Source organism: Salmo trutta, chromosome 14 (assembly GCF_901001165.1).
Source record: "Salmo trutta chromosome 14, fSalTru1.1, whole genome shotgun sequence".
In the NCBI taxonomy this organism is placed as follows: Eukaryota; Metazoa; Chordata; class Actinopteri; order Salmoniformes; family Salmonidae; genus Salmo; species Salmo trutta.
Window position 1 is genome coordinate 80,079,079 of NC_042970.1, and position 15,852 is coordinate 80,094,930.

Consider the following 15,852-nt stretch of genomic DNA (forward strand, 5'->3'; position numbering starts at 1 on the left):
CGTAACCTACCATTGACAAAGTACAGACCCAGGCTTCTACAGAGCTGCAAAAGATCCCTTCCGTTTTTGTTGACGGTGCTGTCACTGTTGTTTCTATGGGGGAGATGAAGACCGTTAGAAACAGTATGGCCTGTAATAAAGCTGTCCCCTCGTGTGCTCGTTAGATCAGGTAGTGTTCCTGTGCGGGCATTTGTGTCCCTATAGATGAGCACATTTCCCTGGGCCTGGAAATGGCACGTCTCTTCCTCAAGGGTGGGGAAGATCTCCTCTGAGTAATATGGGGATTCTGAGGGGGGGATATATATTGCGCAAAGGAACACATCTTTTTCTGTCAGTACAAGTTCTTTTTTCAGTTTTAACCAAATGTGATATTTACCAACTTTGAGGGGATCAATTAGATTTTGTAGTTGGGATTTGTACCAAATGATTAATCCTCCAGAGTCTCTGCCTCTATTGACAGAGCTGTGTTTCTGTGATGGCACAATTACCTCTCTGTAGCCTGTGGGACAGTGAGTGACAACGTCAGCCTTACACCATGTCTCCTGCAGAATGATGACGTCAACATCTTTAAGATGTGTGTTGAACTCCAGTGTTAAACTCTTCAGTCTGAAGGTTGATGAGTTTAGACCCTGAATGTTCCACATGCTAACTGATAGTGATGTCATGTTGCAAAAAGAATGAATAGCAGTCAGAAATACAGTGACTACTAACTAATAAGTTGTTAAGAGTGAGATAAACAGGATAACAGCTAACATTTTTTCTGTTACATATTTATATAAATATTCCTATTAATTGAACAAGTAAACTTTTAGTACAATAGTGTGTGTGTGCGTGTGTTTAGTGCAGATGTATTGGAGGAGCTGTTTAATCTCACTTAATCCTACAGGGTTCTCTTGTCCTCTGATGATCTCTACGTAGCTTCTCTCTCTCTCTCTATTCAAATGGGTTTTATTTGCATGGAATACATGTGTTTACATTGCCAAAGCAACTGATATAAACAACAAACAAAAGCGAGAAGACAAAACATTATTAACAAAAAACTATTAGAAGTGAACAGTAAACATTGCAGTGACAAAGGTTTGAAAAATACATTTCAAGTGTTATATTATCATCTATGTACAATGTTTTAGCAACGTGCAAATAGTTGTAGTACGAATAGTAGGGGAAGATAAATAAACATAAGTATGGGTAGTATTTACAATTTTGTTTGTGCTGCACTGGTTGCCTTTTTCTAATGGCAACAGACCACAAATCTTGCTGCTGTGATGGCACACTGGTATTTCACCTAGAAGATATGGGAGTTCATCAATGTTTAAATTGTTTTCAAATTCTTTGTGGGTCTGTGTAATCTGAGGGAAATATGTGTCTCTAATACGGTCATACATTTGGCAGGAGGTTAATAAGTGCAGCTCAGTTTCCACCTAATTTTGAGGGCAGTGTTCACATAGCCTGTCTTCTCTTGAGAGCCAGGTCTGCCTACAGCGGCCTTTCTCAATAGCAAGGCTATGCTCACTGAGTCTGTACATCATTTTGGGTCAGTCACAGTGGTCAGGTATTCTGACTGTTTTTTGGGGTGATTATTTCCAGTATGTCAAGTAATTATCTTTTTGCTTCCTCACAACTTGGTTGAGTCTAATTGTGTTGCTGTCCTGGGGCTCTGTGGGGTCTGTTTGTGTTTGTGAACAGAGCCCCAGAACCAGCTGGCTGAGGGGACTCTTCTCCAGGTTAATCTCTCTGTAGGTGAGGGCTTTGTGATGGAATGTGTAGGCAGCGCTTCTTTTTAGATAGTTGTAGAATTTAAAAGCTCTTTTCTGGAATTTCATCCTCCAAGGTCTTCTTCAGTTCCTGTTGTAGCTGCAGCCACTCGTCTGTCGATTCTACTTCCTCCTGTGGATCAGTGACATCAGTCTGATTGTTGGGTCATTTATTGATTGATAATTGGTTAACTGATTCATGGTGGGTGGATGGATGAATGGATTGATTGGTTGATTGATCGGTTAGTTGATTGATTGATTGATTGATCTAGGCTACATTACCTGATCTGAGTCAATGATTCTGGCTGCTCTTACCACTCCCTCATCCTCCATGTATTCCTCTTCATCCTTCATTGGGAGAAAATGGGAATATGTTACACTCTGTGGGGATGTTCGAAATGAACTTGAATGTGAAGTATGTACTTATTATCTTTCCACACACACACACACACACACACACACACACACACACACACACACACACACACACACACACACACACACACACACACACACACACACAACTTCGTTATCATCCTCGGCCACCATAATGCACGGGCGACCCAGGAACCCTTCATCCTCATCAGACACCATTATGTTGTGCATCTCCAGACCCAACTTGAGATCCAGCCTGCAGGAGATGGAGGAATACGGGGATAAATATCTGGCCACTGTAGTGGTTGGAAATACAGCCTGGTGAAACAGGTGAGATCTCAGGGCTGAGATTGTTAAGGGAAGTAAATTCACTTACGTAGACTTTTCAACAAGACACTGTCTTTTCACTGTGGGAAAACAGGCAACATGGTTAGAGTTAAGATATTCATTTGTGACACGTAAAAGTCATTTTAATTAAGGAGTGGTACAGAGAGAGAGAGAGAGACAGAGAGAGAAGTGGAGAAAGAGAGAGGAGCGAGAGAGACAGAGACAAACTGAAAAGAGAGAAGAGTGTGAGAGACAGAGACACAAACTGAAAAGAGAGAGAGGAGCGTGAGAGACACACTGAAAAGAGAGAGAAAGAGAGGAGGGAGAGAGAAATAACAGAGACACCAACTAAAAAGGGAGAGAGGAGAAAGCGAGACAGAGAGACAAACTGAAAGAGAGAGAGGAGTGACAGAGACGAGATAGAGGAGAAAAAGAAAAGAGTGTACACTCACGGTACAGCAGACCAATGAAACAACAGGTGGTCACCAAGGTAACCAGGAAGAGGAAACAGCCGAACACAACAGCCACCACCATGGTAGGGAGGTGGTTCAACACTGGCAGAGGAAGAAGAAGAGGTAAACAAACAAAAACAACTTCAAACATCTGAATACAGGCTTTGATTGAACTACATACAACCCCTTGACCTTATGTAGAGCCATGTGTCTGTAAAATTCACACACACACACACACACACACACACACACACACACACACACACACACACACACACACACACACACACACACACACACACACACACACACACACACACACACACACACACAATTCCAGTCAAGCAAAGACTCTCATGCCTGGGATGGTCCGGTGGTCTAAGCCTCTGTGTCTGGAGCATTTGTACAATGTACCGCTGCCAGCATGGGTTTGAATCTGGCCTCAATGTACCGCTGCCAGCATGGGTTTGAATCTGGCCTCAATGTACCGCTGCCAGCATGGGTTTGAATCTGGCCTCAATGTACCGCTGCCAGCATGGGTTTGAATCTGGCCTCAATGTACCGCTGCCAGCATGGGTTTGAATCTGGCCTCAATGTACCGCTGCCAGCATGGGTTTGAATCTGGCCTCAATGTACCGCTGCCAGCATGGGTTTTAATCCGGCCCACTGCTCTTTCAGCTCTCTCTCTCTATCCAATAAAAATATATTTAAGAAAAAAGAAAAGACTCATCTCAGACCAAACCTTCTTTATCGATGTACCTCTCCTCACTGCTGATCACCGTAGTGCCATCAAAGCTGTTGGACACATCACAATGGTACGTTCCGGCACTGCTCCTCCCCACGGATAACAACAAAATGGATCGCTCCGGCTGGTTCTCCACCCAGTAGAAGTCTCCACGGCCTTCTAGAACAGTTCCATTGAGGAACCAGCGGTACTGTGGAAAGGTTCCCCTCTCCACGGAACAGTAGAACCTCAGGCCCACAATGGAGAAGTTTTCTCCCACGTCGGCGTCGTAGTGCATCGTCACAGCTCCACCTACTGAAACTGGGGGGGTAGATATACTCAGCGGAACAAATGGCACCCTATTCCCCACATAGTGCACTACTTTTGACCAGAGCAAAAACATTTTCACTCTGTAGGGAAAAAGGATGCCATTTGGGATGCAAACATGAAATGATGAGTTTCAATGTATGAGAATTGATTAGTCTAGTGGGTCTTGAGTGCTGAGAACAGAACTATAGGTCAAATCCTTTTCTTGAAACAGACTGTCGGACAGACGGACGGACAGACAGACAGACAGACAGACAGACAGACAGACAGACAGACAGACAGACAGACAGACAGACAGACAGACAGACAGACAGACAGACTTACCAACGTGCATGGCCGTCCACTGACCATACACCACCCGGTCTCCGTTCTCTGCCTGACACTGTAGAAAGCCCATGTGGAGATCTAGAACCACTGGAATAGAGAACCTGGCGAATCGCTCGTCAACCGTCTCCGTGCTGATGAACTCTGACCTGCTGTAGAGGGAGAAGGTGATGGGCGGAGTCCCCTTGAGTGATTGACACGTGACGAGGGCAAAGTAGGTCCCGTCTCTTTCCTTCAGTACCAGGAAGAGGAGGTCCGGTTCAGACACAAGCTCTGAAAGAGAGGAGAGGATGGATGGAGACAGTTTTGAACAAGATATCATCTGAATACAGGGTTTGATTAAATACTGACACTGACTTCACCAAAAATAATTAAAAAAAATACAAATATGTGACAGACATGACAGAATCCATTTTAGCTGTCAGGAGCTTTGAGAAATACGCAGGGTGGGGTTTTCCTGACTGCAGGACCTGACCAGGGAAAACTCCTGCCCTAGACAGGAGAGATAGGGCAACTTGGAGGAAAACAACTCCCTTCATGCAAACGTCTCTTTTCTAAAAGAAAAAAGCACCGTGTGGTAAGACTTAGATATGTGCATACTGGCTATCATTTTACCAGACATTCTTATCTAGAGCAACTAACAGGAGCAATTATGGTTAAGTGCCTTGCTCAAGGGCACAGACAGATTTTTGATCTAGTCAGCTCAGAGATTCAAACCAGCAACCTTCCGGTTACTGGCCCAACACTCTAACCACTAGGCTACCTGTCGCTATACTTAGGCAAACACATTCTGAAGGGAAATAAGAGGGCAGATTTTTTTGCGTCTGTGTTCTTCTATAAAAACAGAAACTTTAGAAAGGGGGTGTTTAACCTGTTTCCTCCCCTTTGTCTACACTGATGTAAGTGGATTTAACAGGTGACATTGATAAGGGATCATAGCTTTCACCTGGATTCACGTGGTCAGTCTATGTTTACATGTTTTGTGGTTTAACAGAGGCTCTTATCCAGAGCAACTTACAGTAGTGAGTGGTTACTTTTTTGTACTGGTCACCCCTGGAAATCAAATCCACAACCCTGGCGTTGCAAGCGCCAAGCTCTACTAACTGAGCCACACAGGAAAATGTACAACTTATTTAATGGAAAGAACAGTTATTCCTAGTGTTTTGTATGCTCAGTGTGTATATAGAATGTTTATAGATCTAATTCATTAGATTTAATAAATAATTTTTTCTAAATGAGGAAAATATTACCTCAAAATTGTTTTAGTGGATTGACTTAAACAGTTGTGGTTAGACAGATTACATTTTTATTTGAGCAAGACTAATGATATCCAGGGAAAGACTAGCGATATCCAGGGAAAGACTAGTGACATCCAGGAAAAGACTAGCGATATCCAGGGAAAGACTAGCGATATCCAGGGAAAGACTAGCGATATCCAGGGAAAGACTAGCGATATCCAGGGAAAGACTAGTGATATCCAGGGAAAGACTAGTGATATCCAGGGAAAGACTAGTGATATCCAGGGAAAGACTAGTGATATCCAGGGAAAGACTAGTGATATCCAGGGAAAGACTAGCGATATCCAGGGAAAGACTAGCGATATCCAGGGAAAGACTAGCGATATCCAGGGAAAGACTAGCGATATCCAGGGAAAGACTAGCGATATCCAGGGAAAGACTAGTGATATCCAGGGAAAGACTAGCGATATCCAGGGAAAGATGAGTGATATCCAGGGAAAGACTAGTGATATCCAGGGAAAGACTAATGATATCCAGGGAAAGACTAGTGATATCCAGGGAAAGACTAGCGATATCCAGGGAAAGACTAATGATATCCAGGGAAAGACTAGTGGCATCCAAGGAAAGACTAGTGATATCCAGGGAAAGACTAGTGATATCCAGGGAAAGACTAGCGATATCCAGGGAAAGACTAATGATATCCAGGGAAAGACTAGCGATATCCAGGGAAAGACTAGCGATATCCAGGGAAAGACTAGCGATATCCAGGGAAAGACTAGTGATATCCAGGGAAAGACTAGCGATATCCAGGGAAAGACTGGTGATATCTAGGAAAGACTAATGATATCCAGGAAAAGACTAGCGATATCCAGGGAAAGACTAGCGATATCCAGGGAAAGACTAGCGATATCCAGGGAAAGACTAATGATATCCAGGGAAAGACTAGCGATATCCAGGGAAAGACTAGTGATATCCAGGGAAAGACTAGCGATATCCAGGGAACGACTTGTGATATCTAGGGAAAGACTAGTGACATGTAGGGAAAGACTAGTGATATCTAGGGAAAGACGAGTGATATCCAGGGAAAGACTAGTGATATCCAGGGAAAGACTAGTGATATCCAGGGAAAGACTAGCGATATCCAGGGAAAGACTAGTGATATCCAGGGAAAGACTAGTGATATCCAGGGAAAGACTAGCGATATCCAGGGAAAGTGTTAAAAAATGTTGGTGACATCAAGTGGTTTCTGTGAGAATTACAGGAGCGGTGTGTTTAACCCCATCAAATAAAATGAAATAAAATTATATTTGTCACATGCGCTGAATACAACAGGGGTAGGTAGACCTTACAGTGAAATACTTACTGACAAGTCCTTAACCAACAATGCAGTTGGTAGAAAATAGAGTTAATAAAATATTTACTAAATAAACTAAAGTAAAAACAAAAGTAACACAATAAAATAACAATAACAAGGCCATTTACAGGTGGTACCGGTATAGAGTCAATGTGCAGGGGTTGCAGGGGTAAAGGTTAGTCGAGGTCATTTGACCATATATGCAGGGGTAAAGTGACTATGCATAGTGATGTGGACAGAAAGGAACTTGAAACTCTCAACCCGCTCCACTACAGCCCCATCGATGTGAATGAGGGTGTGCTTGGTCCTTCTTTTCCTGTAGTCCACAATCATCTCCTTTGTCTTGCTCATGTTGATGGAGAGGTTGTTGTCCTGGCACCACACGGCCAGGTCTCTGACCTCCTCCCTATAAGCTGTCTCAACGTTGTCGAGGTGGGAAAGCACAGTGTTGGGTGCGATGGAGATTGTGTCATCTGTGGATCTGTTGGGGCGGTATGCAAATTGGAGTGGGTCTAGGGTTTCCAGGATGATGGTGTTGATGTGAGCCATTACCAGCCTTTCAAAGCACTTCATGGCTACCAACATGAGTGCTACGGGGCGGTAGTCATTTAGGAAGGTTACCTTCGCTTTCTTGGGCACAGGGACTATGGTGGTCTGCTTGAAACATGTAGGTAATACAGACTAGGTCAGGGAGAGGTTGAAAATGTCAGTGAGGACACTTGCCAGTTGGCCCGCGCATGCCACCCTGATTCTAGCTCCGGGGTGAAGTTCCCCCATAGAACAGTGGTTCCCAACCAGGGGTACTAGGACCTCTGGGGGTACTTGGCAAGACTGATGAGACCGCAGGCCTGCTTGTAAAATGCACATGAGTGGTACTACGGGCAGAGCAAAATTCAGTTGGTGGTACAGTAATCAAAAAGGTTGAGAACCACTGCCATAAAGAATAATAGAGGACTCTTCTTTGTATCTGTCCCATTATGACATCTGTGAAAGCACGGGCAGCACCATTGAGGGCATCTCCATTTTGAAGTAGTCAATTTTCTTCTTCTACTACTCCTATGACTTGGTAAACAAGCTGAAGGGGTACATCCTGCCACCTGGAGTGTGTTGTTTGAACAGGTATAAAGCCAAGGTTGGTGATATACTGTCAGCTGCATTTAGTCATTTTTTAGCAGCTGCAGTTATGGAATGTTTGCTCATGAGCATAAATCATTGGCTGATCCCTCCTGATGACCTGGATGGAATTATGTGATCCTTCCTTAACCCATAGGAAGTCCCACCCAGTTGACTAATTCAAAATGGTGAAATCCCTCTATGTTGCTACCCATGCTAAAAAGTTTTTTGGGGCACTAGAGCCCTCTATCTATCTCTATGAGTATCCCCTAGGTACAGATTTAGGATCAGCTTCCCCTCCCCCAAGCCTAACCTTAAGCATTAGTGTGGAAAATGCAAAACTGACTCAAGATCAGCATCTAGGGGCAACTTCACCCTACTCCATAATTATGTGATACAAATTACCCCTGACCTCTGACCTTTGACCTTGATGACCTTGGCAGTGCTCCTGGAGGAGTAGACCTTGGTAAAGTTGAGTTGGTTGGTAGCAACACAGGTGTACTCCCCACTGTCCTGGGGCACCATACTGTAGTAGTGCATACAAATACAGATATTGTCAACAATATTTCCAGTGAGTTTTCACATATTTTCAAGAAGCTAAATAATAAAACATTGACGAAGATCTATGTGACTGGAATGGTGTATTTGTCAATAAATATATCAGTTCATCTTCAGGTGTGCAAAAGTGAACCTCTGAAAGACAAACACAAGACAGACAGACCAGACAGACCAGTAATAACAGACCATCCACAATACAGTACCTGTAGAGGAAGAGTTCCTGTGTCTGATTGTGTAAAGGAGACAGGGGGAGGGGCTTCCCATCCACCAGCCACTGGTAGGAGACGTGGTTCCCTTTGGTGATGTTACAACGTAGGGACAGTGGCTTCCCTTCGTAGAACTCCAAAGACCCTGATTGGACTACAACCTCTGCACCATTGACTGGGTCTGTGGGAGAACACATAGAACCATACAGTAGAACCATTCTTAGCACCATAGAATCTGATAATGTTGTGTTCTAATTCTAGGAGGGCATTTTAGATCTGTGAAAACATTTTAGTTCTATTAAGACATTGTAATTGTTTAAAGACATTCAAATTCTATGAGGACATCGTAGTTCTATGAAGACATTTGAATTATCTGAGGACATTCAAGTTCTATGAGTACATTCTAGTTCTATGAGTACATTCAAGTTCTATGAGTACATTCTAGTTCTATGAGTACATTCTAATTCTATGAGTACATTCTAGTTCTATGAGTACATTCTAGTTCTATGAGGAAATTGTAGTTCTATGAAGACATTGTAAACGCAGCAAAAAAAGAAACGTCCTCTCACTGTCAACTGCGTTTATTTTCAGCAAAGTTAACGTGTACATATTTGTATGAACATAAGATTCAACAACTGAGACATAAACTGAACAAGTTCCACAGACATGTGACTAACAGAAATGGAATAATATGTCCCTGAACGAAGGGGGGGTCAAAATCAAAAGTAACAGTCAGTATCTCGTGTGGCCACCAGCTGCGTTAAGTACTGCAGTGCATCTTCTCCTCATGGACTGCACCAGATTTGCCAGGTCTTGCTGTGAGATGTTCCCCACTCTTCCACCAAGGCACCTGCTAGTTCCCGGACATGTCTGGGGGGAATGGCCCTAGCCCTCACCCTCCGATCCAATAGGTCCCAGACGTACTCAATGGGATTGAGATCCGAGCTCTTCGCTGGCCATGGCAGAACACTGACATTCCTGTCTTGCAGGAAATCATGCACAGAACGAGGAGTATGGCTGGTGGCATTGTCATGCTGGAGGGTCATGTCAGGATGAGCCTGCAGGAAGTGTACCACATGAGGGAGGAGGATGTCTTCCCTGTAACGCACCACATTGAGATTGCCTGCAATGACAACAAGCTCAGTCCGATGATGCTGTGACACACCGCCCCAGACCATGACGGACCCTCCACCTCCAAATTGATTCCGCTCCAGAGTACAGGCCTCGCTGTAACGCTCATTCCTTCGACGAATCCGACCATCACCCCTGGTGAGACAAAACCGCGACACGTCAGTGAAGAGCACTTTTTACCAGTCCTGTCTGGTCCAGCAACGGTGGGTTTGTGCCCATAGGCAACGTTGTTGCTGGTGATGTCTGGTGAGGACCTGCCTTACAACAGGCCTACAAGCCCTCAGTCCAGTCTCTCTCAGCCTATTGCGGACAGTCTGAGCACTGATGGAGGGATTCTGCGTTCCTGGTACCGATCTTGTGCAGATGTTGTTACATGTGGTCTGCCACTGCGAGGGCGATCAGCTGTCCGTCCTGTCTCCCTGTAGCTCTGTCTTAGGCGTCTCACAATACGGACATCACAATTTATTTTCCTGACCACCGTCCAGCCTATCTCAACCTATTGCGGACAGTCTGTGGTCTAGAGTTTTTTTCCTCTGGTTGCACATGTGACATGCTGGTAGAAATGATGTAAAACGGATTTATGTTTGTCTGTTAAAGTCCCCAGCCACTAGGAGCGCCACTTCTGGATGAGCATTTTGTTCTTTGCTTATGGTCTTAGTGCCAGAGTCAGTTTGTGGTGGTAAATAGACGGCTATGAAAAATATAGCTGAAAACTCTCTTGGTAGATGGTGTGGTCTACAGCTTATCATAAGGTACTCTACTTCAGCAATATCTTAAGCAATACCTTGAGATTACCTTAATATTAGACATCGCGCCCCAGCTGTTACTGACAAATAGACACACACCCCCACCCCTCGTCTTACCGGACGTAGCTGTTCTGTCCTGCCGATGCACGGAAAACCAAGCTAACTGTATATTATCCGTGTCGTCATTCTTGGTGAAACATAAGATATTACAGTTTTTAATGTCCCATTGGTAGGATAGTCTCAAACTGAGCTTTTCCAGTTTATTCTCCAGTGATTGCACGTTGTCTAATAGAACGGATTGTAGAGGCGGTTTACCCACTCACCGACGAATTCTCACAAGGCACCCTGATCTCCGCCCCCTGTATTTCCTTATTTTCTTCATGTGAATGAAGGGGATTTGAGCCTTGTCTGGGAGAAACATTATATCTTTCACTTCAGACTCATTAAAGAAAATGATCTTTGTCCAGTTTGAGGTGAGTAATCACTGTTCTTATATCCAGGAGCTATTTTCAGTCATAAGAGACAGTAGCATCAAACATTATGTACAAAATAAGTTACAAACAATGCGAAAAACACACAACTGGTTAGGAGCCTGTAAAATGGCAGCCATTCCCTGCGACGCTAATTCTTCCAGAACAAAACAAAAGTATTAATACAGGGCCTACGACTCACCGACTACTCTGAGGTGGTGTCTTTCACTGACGGTGGGTTGTATTACTGTGTTGTTCTGGACGCTGGCTACACACACCATGTAGCCCTCATAGGAAGCAGTGATGAACAGAGGGAAATTGGCCATCTCACCAGACAGAGCGGTGTAGAAGCCTAAGGTCTTGGACCGGTCACCTTCCCTGAGGACAGATTACAGTAATGGATTGGATACATAACAGTGGTAAAATGTATATTTTATTGTGTTGTTTACATGGCATTATATTGACAAGGCTCTGTAGAACCTTAAAGCTGCAATATGTAACTTTTTGGGGGCGACCCAACCAAATTCACATAGAAATGTGAGTTATAGATCTGTAATCCTCATTAAAAGCCAGTCTCAGAAGCGGTAGATCTGTTCTATGTATGCTTTCCGTTCTTAAGTTTTGTTTTTGCATCTTTTACTTTCAATTTTGTACACCAACTTCAAACAGCTGAAAATACTATATTGGTTATGGAAAATATATTTCATAGCGGTTTAGATGGTACAAGAGTTCTCAACACTATACATGCTTGTTTTGTCACATAAACTGAAATTAGGCGAACTATTCAAATTTGAACAACCAGGAAATGGCAGAGCGATTTCTGCATAGTGTATCTTTAAGGTCTTGTCTCATGTGAGTTTCAAATTGACCCCTAGAACCCTACCCCCTAGGCACTGCATTGGATTGATTAGCCTACTTGCCTACTGATATATTCATATTGACAACACCTCCTGTCAGATCTCCAGTACTTAGGGTCTTGAGGTAGATATTGTAGCGATCTTAACCAAACACTTAGCAAGCTGGTCAAGAGGTTCGGAAAAGGATCTTTTGGCGTAACAACTAAGGTTTTGGGTTGACAGTCGTTTGAGTCTCGGTCAGGGCTACCCCCTGAATTCCCTACAATACAGCAACACCCACCTGAATAGCTGGTAGAGGATGGACACTTCTTTACTGGAGGATTCCACTTCACACTGGAATTCTTCTACAGTCTTCTGTAGGGCTGTTGAGGGGCCGTACAGCAACGGTCTGCCTAGGACTGAGGCTCCTGGGACTGAGGCTCCTGGGACTGAGGCTCCTGGGACTGAGGCTACTAGGACTGAGGCTACTAGGACTGAGGCTCCTGGGACTGATGCTCCTTGGACTGAGGCTGCTAGGACTGAGGCTCCTGGGACTGAGGCTCCTGGGACTGAGGCTCCTTGGACTGAGGCTGCTAGGACTGAGGCTCCTGGGACGGGGATGGGGATGGGACGGGGGGTATCCAACACAGTCAGACACACTCAGAAACACACACAACTTAGACAATGGTACAAAACATACTTGTCTTCTGGCAGAAGGTGTACAAACCTTCAGAGAAGAAGAAAAAGAAGACAGACTGTTGGTGTTCTATAAAATAATAATCTGAAAGCCATGATAACAAGTACAGCACAACTCACCCAGTAAAACTACTACTGTTGTTCTGAGAGTAGTCATCTTCTCTCCTTCCTCCTTATCCAGAAAACCCCATTTGACTGGAAGTTTGTTTTTGACTGAAGAAGCAGACATGGAATTTTTATCCGTGTGCGTGTAAAGGTTTGAATGTGTTTCTATTTGTTGTGTGTGTGTGTATGTACTGCAGATAAAGTGGTTATGGAGGGTGGTGAGTGTGAATGAATGGTGTAGACAGAGAGATAGAGAGAGAGAGAGCAGGATGTGGGGACCGATAAAAATAACAGAAAAAAGGTTAGGACCTAGTAACCTACACGCCCCACTACACACACACACACACACACACACACACACACACACACACACACACACACACACACACACACACACACACACACACACACACACACACACACACACACACACACACACACACACACACACACACACACACCAGAACCACTCCAGACACACACACACACACACATGTGCACAGAACTGATAGTACAAGACACCGTCCCCCTCCCTTATTCCGCCTCCCTTATATCCCCTCTCTCTAACTGCAGCTCCACGAAAACACAACATGCTTCAAATGTCACAACTTTATTAACACACACGAAATGTAGCATTACATTTTTTATCGTTTCAGTATTGATAACAATTCTTCCATAAAAAGTCTTAAAACATTTGAAAAGACAATTTACAGTCTTAATTTTTTTCACTTTGGTGCAATTTTCACAAGTATGTGGTACATTTTCACAACTCTAAGTACAAAACTCTAAACAGATAATCAAAATGTCACGTGGTTAAAACTCAAAACCCCAAATCACTCTTTCAATTTGCACACATATTCAAGTATTCAAGTATCTGCCTTTCAAAATGCAATATTCACTTTACTTTTGATATGATTTTCTTGTAATATGATAACAATACATTTGTCTATCACTTAATCAAACGGCTCAAAACAGATAACTGCTGAACCAAAATGGAGTAGTGCTTACCTATATAGTTTCATAACTGTAATAACTGTATATTACAATATATTTATACCTAAATTGTATAACAATATGTTTATACCTGAGTTGTATACAACAATATATTTATACCTGAGTTGTATAACAATATATTTATATCTGATTTGTATATAACAATATATTTATACCTGATTTGTATATTACAATATATTTATACCTGGGTTGTATGTAACAATATATTTATACCTGAGTTGTATATAACAATATATTCTACTCTTTATCCAAATTTCATTGATACACTGTAAACTGATGAATTTCAAGCAGAGAGACAGGCGATGCTGTATCAGTTGACAAGTCACACAGAAAAAGTGTTCCTGAACAGTGTTGCATGGGGCAGAAATAGCTACACCAGGCTACACCAGGACATTTCAACTGTAGCCTACTGCATTACAATACCTACTGTTACGGCTGTCGTAGAGAGGGGACCAAAGCGCAGCGTGGTAAGTGTTCATTATGGTTTATTAAACAACGAAACACTAGAACAAAGAAACAAACTGAAAAGCCAAACAGTTCCGTCAGGTAACGAAATACAAAACAGAAAATAACTACCCACAAAACACAGGTGGGAAAAGGCTGCCTAAGTATGATTCCTAATCAGAGACAACGATAGACAGCTGCCTCTGATTAGGAACCATACTTGGCCCACCACAAAGAAATACAAAACATAGAATGCCCACCCCACACCCTGACCTAACAAAATAGAGAAATAAACCGTCTCTCTCAGGTCAGGGCGTGACACCTACACAATACCCCATATATCTGATCATTTGTTCTACACATGTACTGTATAAGGATAATGAAACTGTAAGACTGACATATGTACTGTATATGTCACGACCGTCGTATGAATAATTGGACCAAGGCACAGCGTGAGTAGAGTTCCACATTTTAATGATATTGAAGCTTCCAAAATAACAAAGACATAACGATCTTGAAATACGTAGCGCACATAGACACTCATACAAAACAAAACAATATCCCACATTGCAGGTGGGAAAAAGGACACACTAAGTAGATCCCGAATTAGAGGCAACGATTATCAGCTGCCTCTAATTGGGAACCATATACACACACCAACATAGAAATATAATACCTAGAAACCCCCCTAATCACGCCCTGACCTAAAACACTGAGGGCTCTCTATGGCCAGGGTGTGACAGTACCCCCCCAAAGGTGCGGACTTCGACCGCAAAACCTGAAACTATATGGGGAGGGTTAGGGTGGGCAACTAGCGTCAGTGACGGCTCCGGTGTGGGACGTAGAACCCACTCAAACCACGGATCCGGCCATAGAGCCGGGCTGAACGCCGTGCCTGGACTGAGCACCTGCGCAGAGGAACGCTCCGGCCATGGAGCGGGACTGGACGCCGTGCCTGGACTGAGCACCGGCGCAGAGGAAGGCTCCGGCCATGGAGCGGGACTGGACGCCGTGCCTGGACTCAGCACCGGCGCAGAGGAAGGCTCCGGCCATGGAGCGGGACTGGACGCCGTGCCTGGACTGAGCACCGGCGCAGAGGAAGGCTCCGGCCATGGAGCGGGACTGGACGCCGTGCCTGGACTGGGCACCGGCGCAGAGGAAGGCTCTGGCCATGGAGCGGGACTGGACGCCGTGCCTGGACTGAGCTCCGGCCATGGCACCGGCGCAGGAAGCTCCGGGCCGTGGACCGTCACTGGAGTCTCCGGAATGTGGACCGTCATTGGAGGCTCTGAACTGTGAACCGTCGCTGGAAGCTCTGGACTGTGAACCGTCGCTGGAAGCTCTGGACTGTGAACCGTCCCTGGAGGTTCTGGGCTGTAGACCGTCACTGGAGTCTCCAGACCGTGGACTGTCAATGGAGGCTCTGGACTGTGAACCGTCGCTGGAAGCTCTGGACTGTGAACCATCGCTGGAAGCTCTGGTCTGTGAACCATCGCTGGAAGCTCTGGACTGTGAACCGTCGCTGGAAGCTCTAGGCTGTAGACCGTCGCTGGAGGTTCCGGGCTGTAGACCGTCGCTGGAGACACCGGACTGTGCACACGCACTGGTGGACGAGTGCGGAGAGCCGTCACAGGACGTACCGGGCTGGGAAGGTGCAC

At 44.5% G+C, this 15,852-nt stretch overlaps 1 protein-coding gene across 9 annotated transcripts; it reads right to left on the bottom strand.

Moving 5' to 3' along the window:
• Nucleotides 1-932: 932 nt before the first annotated feature.
• Nucleotides 933-13,023, bottom strand: LOC115147549 (carcinoembryonic antigen-related cell adhesion molecule 5). 9 transcript variants are annotated; one of them, XR_003866393.1, is made up of 12 exons: nucleotides 12,752-13,023; nucleotides 12,237-12,543; nucleotides 11,302-11,477; nucleotides 8,750-8,933; nucleotides 8,408-8,514; nucleotides 4,284-4,556; nucleotides 3,651-3,953; nucleotides 2,909-3,010; nucleotides 2,506-2,536; nucleotides 2,278-2,385; nucleotides 2,037-2,213; nucleotides 933-1,887 (listed from the first exon to the last, which is right to left on the bottom strand). XR_003866393.1 is itself a non-coding variant. In XM_029689787.1 (12 exons), the coding sequence occupies exons 1-12, from the start codon at nucleotides 12,858-12,860 to the stop codon at nucleotides 1,798-1,800; spliced, it is 1,824 nt and encodes a 607-aa protein (XP_029545647.1). In that variant the 5' UTR covers nucleotides 12,861-13,023; the 3' UTR covers nucleotides 933-1,797. The 9 variants fall into 9 exon arrangements, 5 of the variants coding, with proteins under 5 accessions (XP_029545647.1, XP_029545645.1, XP_029545644.1 ...); XR_003866392.1 differs by having other exon boundaries at nucleotides 2,037-2,225; XM_029689787.1 differs by having other exon boundaries at nucleotides 2,037-2,102; nucleotides 2,280-2,385; nucleotides 12,237-12,513.
• Between the last annotated feature and the right edge of the window lie 2,829 nt (nucleotides 13,024-15,852).